General features: G+C 39.2%; 1 protein-coding gene across 1 annotated transcript in view; it reads right to left on the bottom strand.

Annotated features, from left to right (window-relative positions):
* The window catches only part of GEX1 (gamete expressed protein 1), a 77,104-nt gene extending 57,326 nt beyond the window's left edge, over window positions 1-19,778 (bottom strand). Inside the window, exon 1 of the mRNA XM_089395577.1 lies at window positions 18,443-19,778. Coding sequence (XP_089251703.1) covers window positions 18,443-18,975 — 533 coding nt within the window. The 5' untranslated portion in view covers window positions 18,976-19,778. The remainder of the gene's footprint in view (window positions 1-18,442) is intronic.
* Window positions 19,779-20,016: the final 238 nt, after the last annotated feature.

Here is a 20,016-nt window from a genome sequence, read left to right as displayed (position 1 = left end):
CAATGTATTTCACTATATTCAATTATGAAGAGTTGGCAGGATACTAATTGTTTGACTCTTATTAGTTAAGGTAGTTATGGTTGGATTCATTTATCTCTTTTACTTGTGGATTTTTCTTTTCTGTTTACACGTTTGTAAGTTGAGTTTTGGATAAGGACTTTATGGGAAATACCTCCTTGATCCATCAGTTCTACAGTTATTTACACCAATAACTGAATGTGAATGCTTGTGCTCTTCCTATCTTGGGTTCAAATGTATTATTTATGAGTCCTCCGTTATATCTGACCTTAACCCTAGTCATTGGATAATATTTCCTTCAATAATACCCCCCTTGGCCTCTTGAGAGATGGTGAAAAGTGTACAGGAAATTGTATTGAGGTGATAGTGATACAACTTCTATTTGTTTCCCAGGGTTGCATCCATGGATTGAGCTTTTCCACTTAGGTGCTAGTTTAGTTGGTAACACTACTTAAGACTAAAGCCTCTGGTATTGTATTGTTTCATATCTAATATAAATTTTATTTTACAAAAAAAAAATATAACAAATGCAAGGAAAAACTTTCAACACCTTGAACCTATTGCCGCAAATTCTAACAAGACTTGTAGAGGGGCACCCTACAAGGAAATCACTAGAACAAGTGACAACAATAACGCAATAGCCCACTATTACCAGAACTACTTACCCCATGCTCTTTATGGATTTTCACCAATGGGAGGAGTCCTGGTACAGAGGCCACCTACAATAGGTATTCCAAGATTAGAGGCTCGAGGTGACACAATAGGCCTCTAAGGGATGACACAACCTAGGCAAAATGGTTCAAGGAATGGAGAAAAGGAAAATTGCTTCCCTTAGAGAGGCCAAACTAAGGCACGCTTGAATGAGGGTTTGATTGATATGTTGTGAGTTGGAATGACTGAAGGTCAAAGTGCCAAGAAAAAGTTTCCCACAATGTATTTCAACAAGGTTATGGCACATGAAACCTTCAAGAAGCCCTCAAGTTGAAGCTTAACCTAACTAGGGTTTCTCCTAGGGAAAAATAAATAGTGTAAGAGAAACTATGGGGGAAAATAGAGAGATTAGCCACCACAAGGGAATGATTTTGAGGCAAAAAATCAACCCTAGATGTTGAATCCTTCCAAACCCTAGAATCCTTCCCAAGCCAATTTTGCACTAAGTCGGAGCCCTAATTGTGCAGCTTATCATTAAGAGGGGCGAAAAAGAGAGAAAGGAGAGAGCAAAGATGATTTTGTGGATAAGATAACAGTTGATTGCCAACTAGACAAGGTCAATGCCTAGTCCTTGGGTGGATGGAGTCTATGGATTCTTAGGATGAGATATAACTTGCAAAGAAGTAAGGATGTTTGATGCTCTAGCACAAACCCTAACTATTGCCTTTGTGAGGGATCAAGGTCACTTGGGAGAGCTATAATCAAGATTCACCAAGGGGATTGTCATTCATATATCATACATGAGTAATGCATATAGTAATGAGACCTAGATACTATGCAATTGATTTTCAAAAAATTAAGGCACAATAGAAAAACCCTAGATCATTAATTTATTCCATACATTAGACATCAAATCAGAAATTTTCAATAATAAAGCTTACTTAAAAGATAATATGCATGAACAATCCTTTATTGATCCAAGAAAACTTCTCCACAGTCAAGAAAACAGCTCCAACGAACAAGAACACTCCATAGAGCACTCTTCACTAAGAAACAAGATGTTGAAATCTCTTTAAGGAAGGCCGAAATAGTCGAAGAGATGATGATCAATAGCAATGATCCTCTCCTCTATTTATATGAGGATGAGTTCATTTTTTAGCCTACAAGCCCCTAATAACAAGTAAAATCACAAAAATGCTTTGGGCTACAAGCCAACCCACTAGCTCTCAACATAAATGCTAAGAAAATCCCACACGTGTGAGTCATGAGGCCTCTAGATTGACGTCATCCATAAAGAAGGCTCCACATGTCATGCATTGGTGCTACAAGGTGCCAAACATCATTAGTAGCACAAAAAAATCATGATTTGAGGGTTGGCCCACAAATTCTCATCAATGGCTCTCTGTGGTCCCCAAAATCTAGTTTGGGCACTACAAAGTGGTCTCCATGGGTCTCCAACTACTCATTATGTCCGTCTTTGCTCCAACATTAAGGGCTTTCCAGGTGCTACTAGTCCTCCCAAGTCTCTGAAGGTGAGACCATCGTCATCTGGGCCCTAAATCAGTGGTCATCCCTCATATGATGCTAAGGTCGGCCTGGGAGCATGCTAGATCTAGGTGTATCATCTTGAAGAATCATCAAATCCAGTGCAAAGTGGCAGAATGCTCTAGGTGTGGGAGATGCCCCAAGTGATGTTGTAACAGCCATGGTGAAAATTCCATGTAATAAAAGTTAATAAAGGCAAAATAGACCACGGTTAAGGGACACTTATTCCAAGTTGAATGTTGGGCAAAGATATCCTAATGGGCACCACTAGATGTGTGTTTTGGCTAAGGAAAATTGGCAAAGGCATTAAAAGGAAAAAAGGCATTTTTGGCACATTTATTTATGAAAATAAAGGAAATCAGGAGAAAAGTAAGGTGAAAGGTCACAGATTGCATGTGAGGAGGAAATTGAAGGAAAATAATGGAAAATGAAGAAAATAGAGGCCTCATTCATAAAAAAGCTTCTAAGGATTAGTTCATGGCTTTTGTCAGTTCAAGTTTGGAGCTCTCTCATTATTCTCTCTCTCTCACTCTTGGTCACTTAAAGATTTCTTGGAGCATTCTAGCTTTCGAGCAAGGAAGGAAAAGCAAGAAAAGGAAAGGGAAAGCAAGCAAGGATCAAGGAAGGAAAGCAGGATCAAGCAGCTTCAGCATGAATACTTGCAGGTAACCTTTTGCATGTGTGATTTCCTAGATGGTTTGGACATGCATGGATTTGCATGTTGGTGTATGGTTCTCTTGTTGTCAGTGGGCATGGTTTTGTCAGGCTATGACAGTGGTTTTCAGCCTAGCATTGTCTTTTTCCTGATGCCATGGCGTTGGGATGTTTATTTTGGTTTTTGAGCTTTGGTTTACTAGATGGATTTTAGAATCCAAGGCGGAGGTGGTCCCAAGGTTCATTCCCAAAGGCCTAGGAGTCCCTTGACCGGTTTTGGCTGGATACATAGTAAAACCTGAGGGAGATGTCTCGGTTTAGGGCCTAGTGATCCGAGTTTGGATTACAGTAAATCCTGAGAGACAAGGAGACGAAAAATTCCTCAAGGATAGTGATGGATTCCGAATGGCATTCCAAGTTCTATTCGGTTGTGATTAGAGCACCAGTTTTGGTGTGATCACAGTTTGATGAGGGTGGAGGTGGTTTAACCTCTGGATTCCCTTGGTTGTTATTGGATTGGTTGTTCTATGAGATCCCACATTCATACTTGGAATATGGCACGGGGGTGACTGGCTGAAAGAGATATTTGGTTCAGCCATGTCTATGGTCGGGTGGTACGTGGAAGTCCCGAACCTAGTCAGATTTTCCTATGATTAATAAAAGCTAAGTTCTCTTACTTTTGCACTAATTTATATGTGGATTTAATGGTTGTCTTATCTCTGATATTTACATGGTTTTATGCTAGTTATAAGCATGGTTAAATGACTGGTTCATGTCATGGTTATTTCATGTATTTACTTGTAATTGTTAAATGGATGGATGCAAGACCTAATTGATGATGTAGTAGCTCAATGGAGAAGGAGGTGATCCTTCTGGTTATGTTTCATAAGTTGTTTCAGTCATTTATGCTCTATCTTGTATCCTAGACCTGTAGGTTACATTGATGCCAAGTGTTTGACAGAATCTCAGTCCCAAATGCGGATGCTCGGGCCTAGTCTTGAGGTTTATTTTGATTGATCAACATTGTTATCATGTCTTTAATGAATTCTAAAGGTTGTAGCAAGTTATGGGCAGAGGCCGGAATTCTAGGCTAGAAAAGTGGCTTAAATCCTGGGGTCACTAGCACAAAACTGGCAATTTTGGTCCACAGTCGCTGGCTAGCAGGCCTGTGAGAGCGACTTTAAGTTGTTGGTCACTCCTTTGTCCATAGCATGAGAGCGACTATGACCTACGAGATCTAGAACAGTTGTGGGACCCAGGGACAAGTTGTCGGAGTGGCTGACTTGTCTCCTGAGAGTTCTGTTAATGATGTTGGATGACTGTGTGTGATGTTTCGTCGATTCCACTTCCTTAAGGTCACATAGGAGGTTGAATCTAATCATAGTAGCCTCTCGTCTCATCTTTACCCCGGTTGTCATGGTTACTTTGGATAGACCTGGGAGGGGGTGTTATAGATTGGTATCATAGTGTGGTTACGCTCTCCTTGGGTGAAGATGTTCGTCATGCATGCATGTCAGTTTCATGTGTGCCTCTTACAGTTACATTCCATGTGCTTGTTGCATGCATCATGGGTGTAGTAAGGATATCATGAGGAACTTGATGTGGTTTTGTGGAATGTATCATCAGAAGTATGTGACTGGTTATTTGATGATATGAAACTTGATTATGTGCAGCTTGACTACATCCTTGTATGATAGGTTGCATTCTTGGTTGTTTGATTGCATGTATCAATCTTGTAGGTTGGTTACAAGAATTGATCACTTATGTTCGACTACATGTGTTCATATGTATGTGTAGTTGATTAGGCATTGCTTATGCATGTTGATGGTTGCATGTGGCAATGTGTGAAATGGAATAATGGTTGTTCTCATGCATGAGGTCATAGCATGCATTGTTGATATGGCCTTGCATTGATGACTAGACCCTACCTAGAATGATGTTTATACGTTGATGCAATTGTTCGATAGACATCTATATGCTATTATGTTTATGTTATACATGTATCACGATGATTTATTGATCTTGCAGACAAGGTATCCTCCCCGAATTATGCTAAAGTACGTTGGTTTATTGTGATTTGGTTTAACTGGTATAGTATGCCTTGCAGGAAAGAGATCAAATGGCTAGCAAGGTGGTAGACTACATAGAATCTCCCTATGCATCAAATGCACAGCGTGGTGTGGGGCATTCTTCTGATTTCGCAGACACATTGAGAAACTTGCAGGAAGAAATAAGGAGTTGCAAAGAAGACAATGACAAAATCATGCAAGCACAAGAAAAACAAGCAAAGGTGAATGCAATACTACTTCAAAGTTTGTCAGAATTGTAGCGACAAGGGCCACTTCAGATCAGCCATGGACAGGAGGACAAAACTAATGGGGCATATGGCAGTAGATCTCCTAGTAGACACATGTCTTATGGTGGTCACAAGTCGGATAGATATGACACGATCAAGGATGGCAGGTTGTTGGACACTCCGGATAGGAGAGGTGTTGGACACATGTATTATTCTAGTTCTAGTTCTGATAGGTATCATGATCGTCATCGTTATCATCCTTACCGGAGGAGTGATAGGGGATACTTGCGGGACGAGAACAAGAAGGCGAAGCCACCTACCTTTGATGGAGAGATGAAGAAATCACAGGATGCAAAGGCATGGCTGCTTGGCATGAGGAAATTATTTAGATTGCATGACTATTCAGAAAACATGAAAGCAAGGATAGCCCTTTTCAGTCTAAGAGGTAAAGCAAATGTTTGGTGGGAAGATGTGAAAAATGTTAAAGGTATTGATGAAAATGATTTGATTTGGCATGCATTGGAAAGGCTCCTCAAGAAGTACTTGTTGGAGAGGTACTATGATGACAAAGCTAAGGAGTTTTATGAGTTGCGGATGTGTTCCATGAAAGATGATGAGTATACTAGCAGGTTCTTAGAGTTGTTGAGAGATATGCCTTACCTCGAGGAGGAGAAGGCCAAGATTCAGAGATTCATCAGTGGACTGCCAGTAGCATATAGAGACCGGATTGAGTTCGATGAGCCTAGGTCGTTGGAGGAGGCCATTCGAAAGTTGAAGCATTGCTATAAACAGTCAAAGCGCAAAGTTGAGCCTAAGCATGACTTGAAAGGAAATGAGAAAGCTAAAGGAAAATGGCCACCAAAGAGAGGAAGACCTCAAGATACAAGTGAGAAAGAAAATGCAATTCCTTACAAGAGATTCAATACAGCTGAGAGAGGACATGGGAGTAGCAGACTAGAGGCGATGGTAGAGAACCATTGCAGTGTTGGATATGTGGTAAGGATAATCGTAATAAGGATTGTCCGTAGTGTCAGAGTGGTGGTAGACCATAGATCTACAGTGCTCAGGAGGCGCATACAGTGGGCAATATTGGTCATAGCATTCCTCGGATCTATGCAGTTGTGGACAACAAGTAGGCGAATCATCAGGCATCAATCATTAAGATGGACGATAAGCTTTGTAATCAAGTTGTTTATATTTTGATTCTAACTACAGTGATATTAATCCTGACCTGGTGGATAAGTGTCGTTTGAGAAAAGAAGTGCATGCAAAATCTTGGTTGGTACAGTTGGCTACAGGTACAAAGAAGCGAGTTCACCATTAGGTAAGAGCTTGTGCATTTGAGTTAAATGGTATGCCTACAGTAGCACACTTGAATGTGTTGCCATTGGGATCGTATAGCGTGCTTTTGGGTATGGATTGGCTATACCTTCACAGAACCAAAGTGGATTGCTTCGACAAGGCGAATGAGTGTGTGGATGATAGCAGGGAAAAGAGAACGTTGTAGGGAAAGAAGAAGCCTACATCAGTGAGGATGGTTACCTCTATGCAGGCTAAGCATAGTCGCAGAAAAGGTTGTGTGATGTTTGCAGTAAACATTTCTAGTGACAAGGGTAAGGAGGTTGAGGATGCATATGTGTTAAGCAAGTACCCAATTTTGCAACAGTTTTAGGATGTATTTCCTGAGGACATTACAGAGTTTCCACCTCACAGGGAGGTAGACTTTTCTATTGAGTTAGTGCCAGGGGCGGCTCCAGCATCAAAAGCACCTTATAGGATGAGCACACCTGAGTTGGTAGAGTTGAAGTTGCAGTTAAAGGAGATGCTTGATAAAGGATACATCAGATCTAGTGTATCACCTTGGGGCACACCAGTGTTGTTCGTAAAGAATAAAGATGGTACTCTTAGATTGTGCATTGATTACAGGAAGCTGAACAAGGTAATGATCAAGAACAAATACCCTTTGCCAAGGATTGATGATTTGTTCAATCAACTAAAGGGAGCAGCAGTGTTCTCTAAGATTGACTTGAGATCGGGATACCATCAAGTACGCATCAAGGAAGAGGATATCTTCAAGACTGCGTTCAAAACAAGGTATGGGCATTATGAGTTTGTTGTTGTTCCATTTGGCTTGACTAACGATCTAGCTACATTTATGTGTTTGATGAATTGTAGGGTTCGAAATAAATTTACCTTAAACATAATATGAAAGTTGTTATGATAATTTAACCAACATCTATAATATCATAATTTATCAGGCTAATGTTGAGTACCTACCTGGATTTATGTGGTTGAAGATGCTTCTGATTTTCTCTTGCTCCCTCTTCCGCTCCTATTACCAAAAGACCAAAACGTCCCAGCCAAACTGGGTACAACCTGGGTACTCAGTTCCAGAACAAGTCCCAATTGATGCAATCTGGTCCCCCGTGCACAAAAACTTAAGAACAACTGAGACTCCTCCTCTAGTAAGTAAGATTCTCTAAAATTTTCTCTTCTCAGCTCCCCCTTCTCAAGATTTCCTTCCTCCTTTTATTTCTCTACCCACCGTCTTCCTCCCATCTCCGTGTCTTTATTTTTGTTATGTGGAACTTTTATAAAAATCAAATGAGATTTGATTTTATGGATTTTAATTGAATATATAGGATTTGATTTTATTAAAGTTTATATTATTTTAATAAATTAATTTAATTTATTTAGTTTTATAATTTTAATTAATTTATATTATTATTTTATAAATTTTAATTTTAAATAAAATTTGCAAATTAAAATTAACATTTTTTTTAGTTAAGGATTTATCATATATATATATATATATATATATAAGGTGGTATACATCCATTACATAGATCCCTCCTTCCAAAAACTTTGTCTGGAACTTAGGGTTTACATAGTATATTAGTGATTAGTGCGATCACATAAGTCTTTGTATGTCAGAATTGAATTTGTTTGATATGGGGTACTTAACTTTATTTTCTTGAATATTTTAAAATTTTACAACTATAATATTCATGTTGTGCCCCTGTCGGGCTCCCAAACTACTCTAAAATCATCCTATCCTTCCTAATCTCTTCCGCTCCCATCCTATCCGTCCTCTACTGGAGTATGTCATGACGTCAATTATATTGATCTAACCATTCAGACCCTAAGGATGATAGCCTCAACTATGTCGACCTGACTTCCAGTAGGCATCCGGCAGTCATAATCACAAATCTAAGGGAGCGTGACTCGCACAGTCCTCCCATGACTCCAGGTTTTGGAGGGTAAACGGTGGGTAATACCTCCACCCCTCTTAGTGGGACCAAGGTCAACACCCTATCATGGAACCTCATTGAGCCTCAATTGTTCTTAAGTTTTTGTCATCACGTGGTCATTTTGGTAACGATGTTATCTGCAATATAAACACTTGTCCATACTTTATAACATATGCATCAATATATTCAAAATAATTGTATTTCAATAACACTTCTGTGTACTTCACATATATTGCTATCTACGATATTGATCTTTGTGTTCATATAACATACTTAGCCATATCTAGTCCATATATCTATAAGTTAACTTTCATATTAAATGTAGTCATTCTTTTACCTCTATCTCATTGATCATGTCGATATACAGAAATGAAATAAAGTTATAGTTCTCTCATCCATAACATAATTCATAATTTAGATTTCATAGCAAGGTTAGTCAATTACTAAAATTTAAATAACAAATTTGATATTGGTATCCACATACCATTAGAATTAAGCAAATAACATATATCATGTTCCAGTAACATAAAATTTTCATATTTACATGTGATCATCTCAAAATAGTTTTAAATATCCGACTTAAAGTAAGGTAAATATATACAAAATATGGCTTTATGTTCCTCAAATTTAACACAAGTTGGGGTATTTCTAACATATGATCTTTGTATCCCCCCAGGTAGCCGATCCAGGGCTATAATTGTCCCACTGGACCTGAATTTGGTCTACCAAACGGTTCCTGAGTTGTCAAACCCTATGTTCCAGTATACGTAATAGTTCGACCGAAATGGTTCCCTCGTCCGATACCGATGAAGTATATTTACCGGTGCATTTCACCTTACACCTTACATATGATGTAATTACTTTGTTGCAAGCTATTCACTGCTACCGGTTGGATTCTGCCCAACAGAAAGAACAAGGACTTGGATTGTCACCACTTTATTCTGCAACTGGGGAATGAAAACCCATTAGGCATCTCTAGGGAGTTCATATTATGCATCGCAGCACCCAGCCTTAGGGTATATTTCTAAGTGACATCCAAGGGATAAAAATCTGTCAAGCTTTTGATGATAGTTATCAGTTAGGACAAAGTAGCGTTGGTGTGCTTTCAATTTTTATTACAGCTGCCAGCATACAGAGTTCTGGGAATTCATCCCTAGAACATGTTCTTTTTTAACTGAGAAATCACAAAGGCAATCATTATTTTCTCAGTTCTATTCAAATTTAATAAAGTTTTGCAGTTCAGAAATATTACTGTACAATCTTTGATTAACTTATTCCATTAAATACATTATTCCTTAACCTTAAGCATGTATTATGTGGTTGAGAACATAACAATCACCGACATAAGTGTGGACAATTAAGACAATTCATAGAAAAATTAGCAGAAAATTAGTGGAATCATTTAGGAAATTCTGTTGTGGAAATATCATTTAACATGAGTTTTTTTTTAGCAGCGGTTAATTATATTAGAACTTAGCTATGTTATACTAAATGTTTTGAATTAACTCAATTTTATTCACATAGTATTATTATCAGTCAAGGAGAATGAGCAAACTAGACTTTAACCAGAATATATCCTAGACCTTAAAGAATGAGCAGACTTACAATATGGATGCAGTGCTACAGGAATTAATTATTGTTATTGCCTGTAAGATCCAAAGGTTTGAAAATTTTGCTCCGATACCAAATGTAGGGTTCGAAATAAATTTACCTTAGACATAATATCAAAGTTGTTATAAGAATTTAAACAGCATCTATAATATCAGAATTTACCAGGCTAATTTTGAGTACCTACCTGGATTTATGTGGTTGAAGATGCTTCTGATTTGCTCTTGCTCCTGCTCCCGCTGTCATTACCAAAAGACCAAAACCTCCTAGCCAAACTGGGTACAACCTACGTACTCAATTTCAAAATGTGTCCCAATTGATGCAATCTGGTCCCCCGTGCCCAAAAACTTAAGAACAATTGAGACTCCTCCTCTCAATAAGTAAGATTCTCTGAAATTTTCTCTTCTCAGCTCCCCCTTCTCAATATTTTCTTCCTCTTTTTATTTCCCTTCCCACTGCCTTCCTCCCATCTTCGTGTCTTTATTTTTGTTACGTAGAACTTTTATAAAAATCAAATCTCATTTGATTTTATGGATTTTATTTGAATACGTTGAATTTGATTTTATTAAAGTTTATATTATTTTAATAAAATAATTTAATTTATTTAGTTTTATAATTTTAATTAATTTATATTATTATTTTATAAATTTTAATTTTAAATAAAATTTGCAAAGTAAAATTAACATTTTCTTTCTTTCTATATATATATATATAAGGTAGTATACGTCCATTACATGAATAGTGTGTTGCGTCCTTATCTGGACAATTTTGTTATTGTAGTCATTGATGACATACTGGTATATTCTAAGAATGAAGAGGAACATGCTGAGCATTTGGCAGCAGTGTTGAAATTGCTAAGAGAGCATCAGTTGTATGCTAAACTTAGCAAGTGCAGCTTCTTTTAGACTGAGGTACACTACTTGGGACATGTTGTCTCCAAGGAAGGTAGTGCAGTAGATCCAGAAAAGATGAGGGCCATTATGGAATGGGCAACTCCTAAGAATGTGGATGAGGTGAGATCATTAATGGGATTGGCAGGCTACTACAGGAGGTTCATCAGGAACTTCTCACGCATTGCATACCCTATCACATCATTGCAGCAGAAAGGTAAGAAGTTTGAATGGACAGAAGAATATGAGGCTAGTTTTGAGCAGCTTAAGCAGTTGTTGACAGATGCACCAGTGCTAAAGATTGTGGATCCAGACAAGTGTGTACAGACGCTTGCAAGAGAGGACTTGGTGGAGTTCTCATGCAAGAAGGACAGGTAGTGTGCGATGAGTCACAAAAACTGAGTGAGCATGAACAAAACTATCCAACGCATGATCTTGAGCTAGCAGCAATTATACATGCATTGAAGATGTGGAGGCACTATCTTCTTGGTAGGAGGTTTACATTGATGAGCGATCACAGTGGGTTGAGATATTTTTTTGATCAGTCGAATCTAAATGACAGGCAAGCTAGATGGTTGGCTACCCTTAGTGAATTCAACTTTGAGATCAGATACATCAAAGGGAAGGAGAACCGAGTTGCGGATGCTCTTAGCAGGAAGGTACAAGTAAATCATATAGTAGCTATGAGCTATTATGGGACAAAGTTACAGGATAGGATCTTGCAGGCAGGATAGCGAGATGACAAATTCATGGAGATCATATACAGGGTACAGCAAAGTACAAGTACAAGAGATCAGGATGTAGACTATCGTCTCACGGCAGATGGTTTGGTGAGATTCAAGGATAGGATCTACGTGCCAAATCGCAGTGAGCTCAAGAAGCTTATCTTGAGGGAGTTTCACATCAAGCCATACACGGGTCACCCAAGATATCAAAAGACGTTGACGACGGTGAAGAGGTTCTACTATTGGCCGAATCTGAAGAAGGAAGTGGCAGATTTCATGGCTAGATGTTTAGATTGTCAGAAGGTAAAGGCGGAATGCAAGCATCCAGGTGGTCTACTACAACCTATTGCAATTCCGGGATAGAAATGGGAGGTCATTTCCATGGATTTCATTACAGGTCTTCCGAGGACAGTGAAGCAGCATGATTCTATTATGGTCGTGGTTGACAGGTTGAGCAAGGTAGCTCACTTCATTCCAATGAAGACTACATATTCATCCAGTAAGGTAGCACAGGGTTTCATCATAGAGATAGTGAGACTACATGGTGTTCCAAAGAAGATTGTGTCGGACAGGGATGAAAAGTTCACTTCCAAGTTTTGGAAGGAGCTATTTGCAGACTTGGGTATAGAGTTGGCCATCAGTACAGCTTATCATCCGTAGACAGAGGACAGACAAAGAGGGTCAATAGGATTTTAGAGTATATGTTGAGGATGTACGTGATGCACCAGCAGAGGAAATGGGAGGAGTATCGTCCTTTGGTTGAGTTCGCATACAACAATGGTTATCAGGAGTCATTAAGGATGAGTCCTTTCGAGGCATTGTATGGGCAAAGTTGTAATATTCCTATCAGCTAGAGTGATCCAGTGAACAGGGTACTTATTGGACCAGACATGTTGGTAGACATGGAGAAGGAAATGCAAGTTATAAAGAGGAATCTAAAAGCAACACAACATAGACAGAAGATTTATGCGGATCAACACAGGGTATTCAAGGAGTTTCAAGTTGGGGAGCATGTGTATTTGCGCATCAAGCCCAAGAAAAACTCTTTGAGGATTGGTTCATGTGCCAAGTTGGCACCACGGTATTGAGGGCCTTTCGAGATCCTTGAGAGGATTAGACCGGTGCCATATCATCTTGCACTGCCTCCAATAGTGAAAGTCCGTGATTTTTTCCATATTTCATTGCTTAAGAAGTATATAAAGGATGTTGATCATGTTATTGATTGGTCTGTATTATAGGTGGAGCAAGAAGGAGAGTTTCAGTTAGAGCCTCAGTGCATATTGCAGCAGAAACATCTCATGCTCAGGAACAGAGCCATAGAGCAAGTTAAAGTGCAGTGGAAACACTTTGGACCTGAAGAAGCTACATGAGAGATGGCGGATCAGATGCAGGCCCTATATCCCTCATTGTTTGCCGATTGAGGCAAAGCAGTTTTGGTTTGATGTTGGTATATGTTTGGCATATGTTTTGTTGATGTTTTGGTATATCTATGTATATGTATATGGATGTAAATACCGCCACGAGCTAAGTTATAAAGCTCCAATAAGCGGTATGGTCATTATCTTGTCATGTTGTCATGATGTTTTGATTTTGAGCAGGTCTTTCATTGTAAATATTGCAACGAGCTACGTTATAAAGTTTCCTGGGAAGTATGTTTGTTTTTTAGCGGTTTTGCTGAGTTCTTGGTGTGGTTTAACACCGAGGACGGTGTTCCCCAAGGGGGAGGGTTCTGTAATAGCCCTAGTGAAAATTCCATGTAATAAAAGTTAATAAAGGTAAAATAGGACCACGGTTAAGGGATACTTATTCCAAGCTGAATGTTAGGCAAAGATATTCTAGTGGGCATCACTGGATGTGTGTTTTGGCTAAGTAAAATTGGCAAAGGCATTAAAAGGAAAAAAGGCATTTTTGGCACATTTATTTATGAAAATAAAGGAAATTAGGAGAAAAGTAAGGTGAAAGGTCACATGTTGCATGTGAAGAGGAAATTGAAGGAAAATAATGGAAAATGAAGAAAATAGAGGCCTCATTCATAAAAAGACTTCTGAGAATCAATTCATGGCTTTTGCCAGTTCAAGTTTGGAGCTCCTCATTATTCTCTCTCTCTCTCACTCTTGGTCACTTAGAGTTTTCTTGGAGCATTCTAGCTTTGGAGCAAGGAAGGAAAAGCAAGCAAAGGAAAGGGAAAGCAAGCAAGGATCAAGGAAGGAAAGCAGGATCAAGCAGCTTCAGCAGGAATAGTTGCAGGTAGCCTTTTACATGTGTGATTTCCTAGCTGGTTTGGACATGCATGGCTTTACATGTTGGTGTATGGTTCTCTTGCTGTCGGTGGCATGATTTTGTCGGGTTATGAAAGTGGTTTTCGGCCTAGCCTTGCCTTTTTCCAGATGCCATGGTGTTGGGATGTTTATTTCGGTTTTTGAGCTTTGGTTTGCCAGATGGATTTCGAAATTTGGGGCGAAGGTGGTCTCAAGGTTCATTCCCAAAGGCCTAGGAATCCTTTGACTGGTTTTGATGGGATACATGGTAAAGCCTGAGGGATTTGTCTCGGTTAAGGGCCTAGTGATCCGGGTTTGGATTGTTGTAAGGCCTGAGAGACAAGGAGACGGAAAATTCCTCAAGGATAGTGATGGATTTTGGATGGAATTCCAAGTTTTGTTCGGTTGTGATTGGAGCACCGGTTTTGGTGTGATCACGGTTCGATGAAGGTGGAGGTGGTTTAGCCTCTAGATTCCCTTGGTTGTTCTTGAATTGTTTGTTCTATGAGATACCACATTCATGCTTGGAATATGGCACAGGGGTGACTGGCTGAAAGAGAGATCTGGTTCAACCATGTCTATGGTCGAGTGGTACGTGGAAGTTCCGAACCTGGTTGAATTTGCCTATGATTAATAAAAGCTAAGTTCTCTTACTTTTGCACTAATTTATATGTGGATTTAATGGTTGTCTTATCTCTAATATTTACATGGTTTTATACTGGTTATAAGCATGGTTAAATGACTGGTTCATGTCATGGTTATTTTGTGTATTTACTTGTAATTGTTAAATGGATGGATGCAAGACCTAATTGATGATGTAGTAGTTCAATGGAGAAGGAGGTGATCCTTCTCGTTATGTTTCATAAGTTGTTTCAGTCATTTATGCTCTGTCTTGTATCCTAGACCTGTAGGTTGCATTGATGCCAAGTGTTTGACAGAATCTCAGTCCCGGATGGGAATGCTCGGGCCTAGTCCTGAGGTTTATTTTGATTGATCGGCATTGTTATCATGTCTTTAGTGAATTCTGAAGGTTGTAGCAAGTTATGGGTAGAGATCGGAATTATGGGCTAGAAAAGTGGCTTAAATCTCGGGGTCACTAGCACAGAACTAGCAATTTTGGTCCACAGTCGCTAGCAGGCAGGCCTATGAGAGCGGCATTAGGTTGCTGGTCACTCCCTTGCCCATAGCATGAGAGCGACTATGGCCTAAGAGATCCAGAACAGTCGTGGGACCCAAGGACAGGCTGTCTGAGTGGTTGACTTGTCTCCTGAGCATTCTGTTGATGATGTTGGATGACTGTGCGTGATGTTTCGTCGATTCCACTTCTTTAAGGTCACATAAGAGGTTGAATCAGAACATAGTAACCTCTCGTCTTATGTTTACCCCAATTGTCATGGTTACTTTGGGTAGACCTGGGAGGGAGTGTTACAAATGTGTGATTTGTTGTTGTTGCTTAGAGGCCCAAGGCTCTCAACACTTCACCTTTTAGTACCAATATGCTTCTCTGGAGGCTTAGGTACCTGTGGGAAGGTGCCTAAGACATTGGGCTACTGAAACACCTGACAATCACAACATAGATTCTAGTGAATGAAACTAGTCATTAGGGACAATAATCATTATTGCACCTAAGTGAACCAGGCTTGAATACAATAGGCTATTCAATGCTTCAAACAGGGATTCCCTTCCAAAATCAGGGCCTTGAGCTTGAAATGGTGTTTTCTCCCTAGGTAGGAGTGATTAAATGACAACCTTCCAGTGCCTAAGGGGGGGAACATTTCCTCAGCCCAACCTTCAATTGATAGGTGTTAGTGAATAATAATGATGGTACAGAGGGGAGAAGACTTAATGGTCAAATACCATGGTCAAAAAGACCAACATGATGGGGATCAACATCCTAAGTGTATAAATGTGAGGAGGGAGCAATCGTGGATGCGTGAGTTACCAACTCGGTCTTTGTTTTTCCATCCCTCTTGTGTGCCTTTTACTTTTGCTTGAATTTTCCCTTGTATTACTGCTCATAGCTCAAGGGTTAGAGCTTGCTTTGAATGATGTTAGCAGTTGTATTACCCATTAATGATGAGGCAATTCATCGCTCATCGGGGTTGGGACATGCAAGGGTTCCTTCTTATGATGTAATGGGGAAAACATGTGCCCAGAAACTGGGTGACAGCGATATGAGTGAGGTGGAGCTCATGCTAGGATTTTGCCCACGTGCTAATTTGTATGTCTCAACCATCTTTTGTATTTTGATATTCTTTCTGTTTCTTTTAGTTCCTTCAATCTCCCAGGGCAAAGTTCTAGACCCTACCTAGGTATGTTGATGTATGGGTGCCAAATCCCAAAGAACCAGTGGTCAGTCGAAATCGAAGAATGGATGTGAGGTAAGGACTTGTAATGTATGATGGAAAGTGGTAAGTATGATGTAGGGATAGTTACAACTATGTTATCTCAATCTGAGCTTCCCAAGTAGTGCCCCTCCTATACCCTTTGAGCCATTAGGAGAGGTCCCACTGGACTAGGATCGAAGATTAACCCCCCATTTAAGGTGAGAGAACAAGATCACAGTCAAAACCCTTCCTTCTTCTAGGTCACCCAATAATCCATATCAAATGCCCAAATATAAAGAAGCATAAGCACCCAATTGCAAAATGAATAAACTACCTTTTGATCGGGAGCCCACCTTCGTCCATGTGTTCTTGCCAGATGGGTGAGAAGCATATGGTTGATGCAGGTGGTGGAGATACAATGGCATGTCATCAGCAAGTGGTGGTTGTCTGGGGCAGCTGGCTGGCTGGCCAGGTAGATGTTAAGAAAACAGGAGAATTTTTTTCTCCTATAGGGTTACCCACTTTGATGGGTAACAAAATCAACCAGTGAAAACAAACATGATTGTTACACTGCCAATGTACAAAACAATCATAATCATTCTATTCTTTGAACAAATCTTGCATTTTGAATGAATATTACCTTTTGTGCATCGAAGTGGCACAATAATTTTGTTCTTTTAACATGCTTATGACATTATAAAAACAAAAATGGGTCATGCACCAATAGGGGAGTTTAGAAAGCTCAAAGAGGTTGCATATAGAAAAGTATCATAGGAAGGATTTTAAACCTTTAACTCCAGAAATATGAACAAAAATAGAGAACAGTCCAACTTCCATTCACAACAGCTGTTGTGGCTTTATAACTGTATAGGAATTTTGAAAGCTAGTAATCCAAAGTGAAGCTGCAGATAGAAAGGATACGGAACTGAACCTCTCTTTTCCTCAATTGAATTTACTTGAATGCTTTTGGGGATCCACTTCATAGCCAAAGGTTTAGACACTGATGTATGGAAGGTACTGAATTTTGAAATTTTCCACTATAGCTAGATAGAATCAGAGTGTACGCAGAATGTAATACACACTGTGGAGGCAGTGGGATGCCAAGTTTCTCCATGTAAAACCCAAGACTCCTGAGCATAAAAAAGTTAAAATTTCCTTTGGTACAAAATGTGTGAATTCTAGCAAGCAGCAACATCACACTAGGAAACCTGAAACCCCCCAGGAGAGTGCGTTTTGAACCATACAACTAGACCCAGGTAGCTAATGTGGGATTTATAAAGTGTTCATATCACCTTGATATAATAAATACATGCAATGAAATCTTAGAATATTTGCAAATCATCTGGGTCTCTGTGAATGTGCATGTTATTGGCTTAAATCCTCTTAGATATTTTTCCTCTAGTGTTTATTCTTATTTCTAGATTAATCTCTCTATATCATAACATTTTGATTTCTTAACATGATTTTCCTCGCTTATAATTATTTGTACACTAATCTTTCCATATCAGAACATTTTGAATTCTTAACATGTGGTATGAGATCTCTGTTCTCTGTTCATATTGTGGGTATCAGAGCTAGCCACAAGGGAACACTGCAAGTGGTGACTCGTTAAATAATTTTGTTTAGGAAAGGAAAAACAGTGCAGATAGGGGCTAGATATCAAGACATTTTGATTTCTTAACATGTTTTTCCTTAGAGCTTTTATTATTATTTCTATATTAATGTTTCAATATTAGAACATTTTGAATTCTTAACATGTGGTATCAGAGCTGTATTCTCAGCTCACACTGGTTGTATCAGAGCTAGTCACTGAAAAAATTATCACAAGGGAACACTGTGCAGGTGGCACTTAAATAATTTTCTTTCAGAAGGCAGAACAATTGCAGATTGGCGTTAGATGCATGTAGGGTTAGTTAAGCTCATAGTTCTCAACGAGAGATATGTCCCTGCGGTTTATGGTCAGTTTCCATTTAAGAAGACATCAGAAAGAAAACAATCACTAGTAGCAACCTGACCCACAAATGACACAACCATGTTACTGCCCAAGTGAGGGAGGTTAAGCTATGACAATTAGAGTACGGTTACTAACATTGTGATTTATACCCTCCTTGTAAAGAATAAAGAAAAAACGCATATTGCAGAACAACCAAAACATAAATATGTACAGAATGCCCAAAACATAAATATGTACAGAGTGCTGAATGTAATGAATACTCAACTGCAAGTGATGGCACATAGCATTTGCGTCAATGAAGAAGGCCAGGTACACTTGGTGGGCAGAATTATCTAATCCCTTGAGACAGTTGACCATAAGAGTTGAAGTGGGACACTGTGGAAGTGGGCGCCTGCCAGATTCTCTCTGAAAGCAGTCAGACATATACCATGCTAATCTTGATTTCTTCTCCTCATCATGCATAATGTGTTTGCAACTGGAAAACAATTGACCGTAAGCCTTCTGCCAACATGAACTGGACAGTAACCCTTTATCCTTGCTTGCACGCTCTACCAACTCCTTGCCCTTGATATTGTCAACTGCCTCAATATCAAACTCACTGCCATATGGATTTTGATATTCATATTGATGTTGATATTCATCTGGAGTACTGCTCGTTCTCTTACTGTCGAAGTTATCATCATCATCGTAGTCCGGTGAAAATAACCAGCCCCATGATCGAGCCCTGTAAAATCCTGAACACAACAACAGGATTAATATCACTATATGGCAGTTGATTCTTCGCCAATTTCTGTCCATTGAATTGAATTGAAGGAATTTTAATGACCTCCACGAGACCCAGCAGTCTAAGGGACTTAGAGCTCCACTCCACACAAAAACATCACATTTTCAAGTTTCTTTCTAAAAGAGTCATTTTGTCATGAATCTTGATCAAGAAAATTCACACTTTTGTGAAGCCTTGCTTCCTCAAACAGCTCGCTAAATGGGTTCAATTAGTTGACAGTCCAGAATCGACTTATTGATTGGGCAACTTCTCCTTTCTCGACGTATAAAAAAGTTGTTTCTAGCAGGAGCGAGATCTTTCCAAACGGTTGACTCGCCACCAGACAAGGGAGGTTAAACTCACGCAGCGTTTAAACCATCTGAAGTCAAATTCATTGCAAGCGGAGGAACATGAACCAGAGGACGACCAAACAGAGAGTAAGTTGCCCTATATAGTAGCTGGCCTAGGCAATCATTTTAATATTTTCTATGATTATTTGCCAGTTTTGCTTATTGAAATTCTGCAACTCAGGAAGCCTGTAGGCTGGCAATATTGATAGGTTTGCCTCTGTAGTGAGGCCTTTATCAGTGTTTTGCTTGTTGGGCAAGTTAATACTCATTTTCTCCGTGTCATTTTGCGAAAATACGAACAGCCGCATTCATTTGGCTCTTTCTTCCCGGTCACCTCCTGCTCCGACCGGGAAGGGAGGTGCTTGAGTATCTGCTCTCTTCCTGGTGGTGAAGAATTTCCAAACGTACTTGTGTTGTGGGATGGAAACGTATGAATACAACCTACCGGGTAACCGTCTGGTCTGGTGTTTTAAAAGAGAATTGGCGTTATTTTGAGGTTTTTTTCTTTAAATTGTTTTTCATATGAACAGCAAAAACTAACTTTACATGTAAAGTCTTCGAACTTTTTGAAATTGAAACTCATATGCAACCTGTGTCATCAATTTTATCAATCTCTTTTATCAAATTATTAAATTAAAACAGTTTTTTAAACTAGTTACGTTAATAAGGTGATAGGATGATAAACTTTTGTTGCAGACTCCAAATGTTGATAACTCAAAATTTCCT

This window comes from Pinus tabuliformis, chromosome 1_2 (assembly GCF_031772625.1).
Source record: "Pinus tabuliformis cultivar Carrire ecotype Pingquan chromosome 1_2, CPIR1, whole genome shotgun sequence".
Lineage (NCBI taxonomy): Eukaryota > Viridiplantae > Streptophyta > Pinopsida > Pinales > Pinaceae > Pinus > Pinus tabuliformis.
Note: the sequence above shows the minus strand (reverse complement) of the source record. Positions and strands in the feature narration are given on the sequence as shown.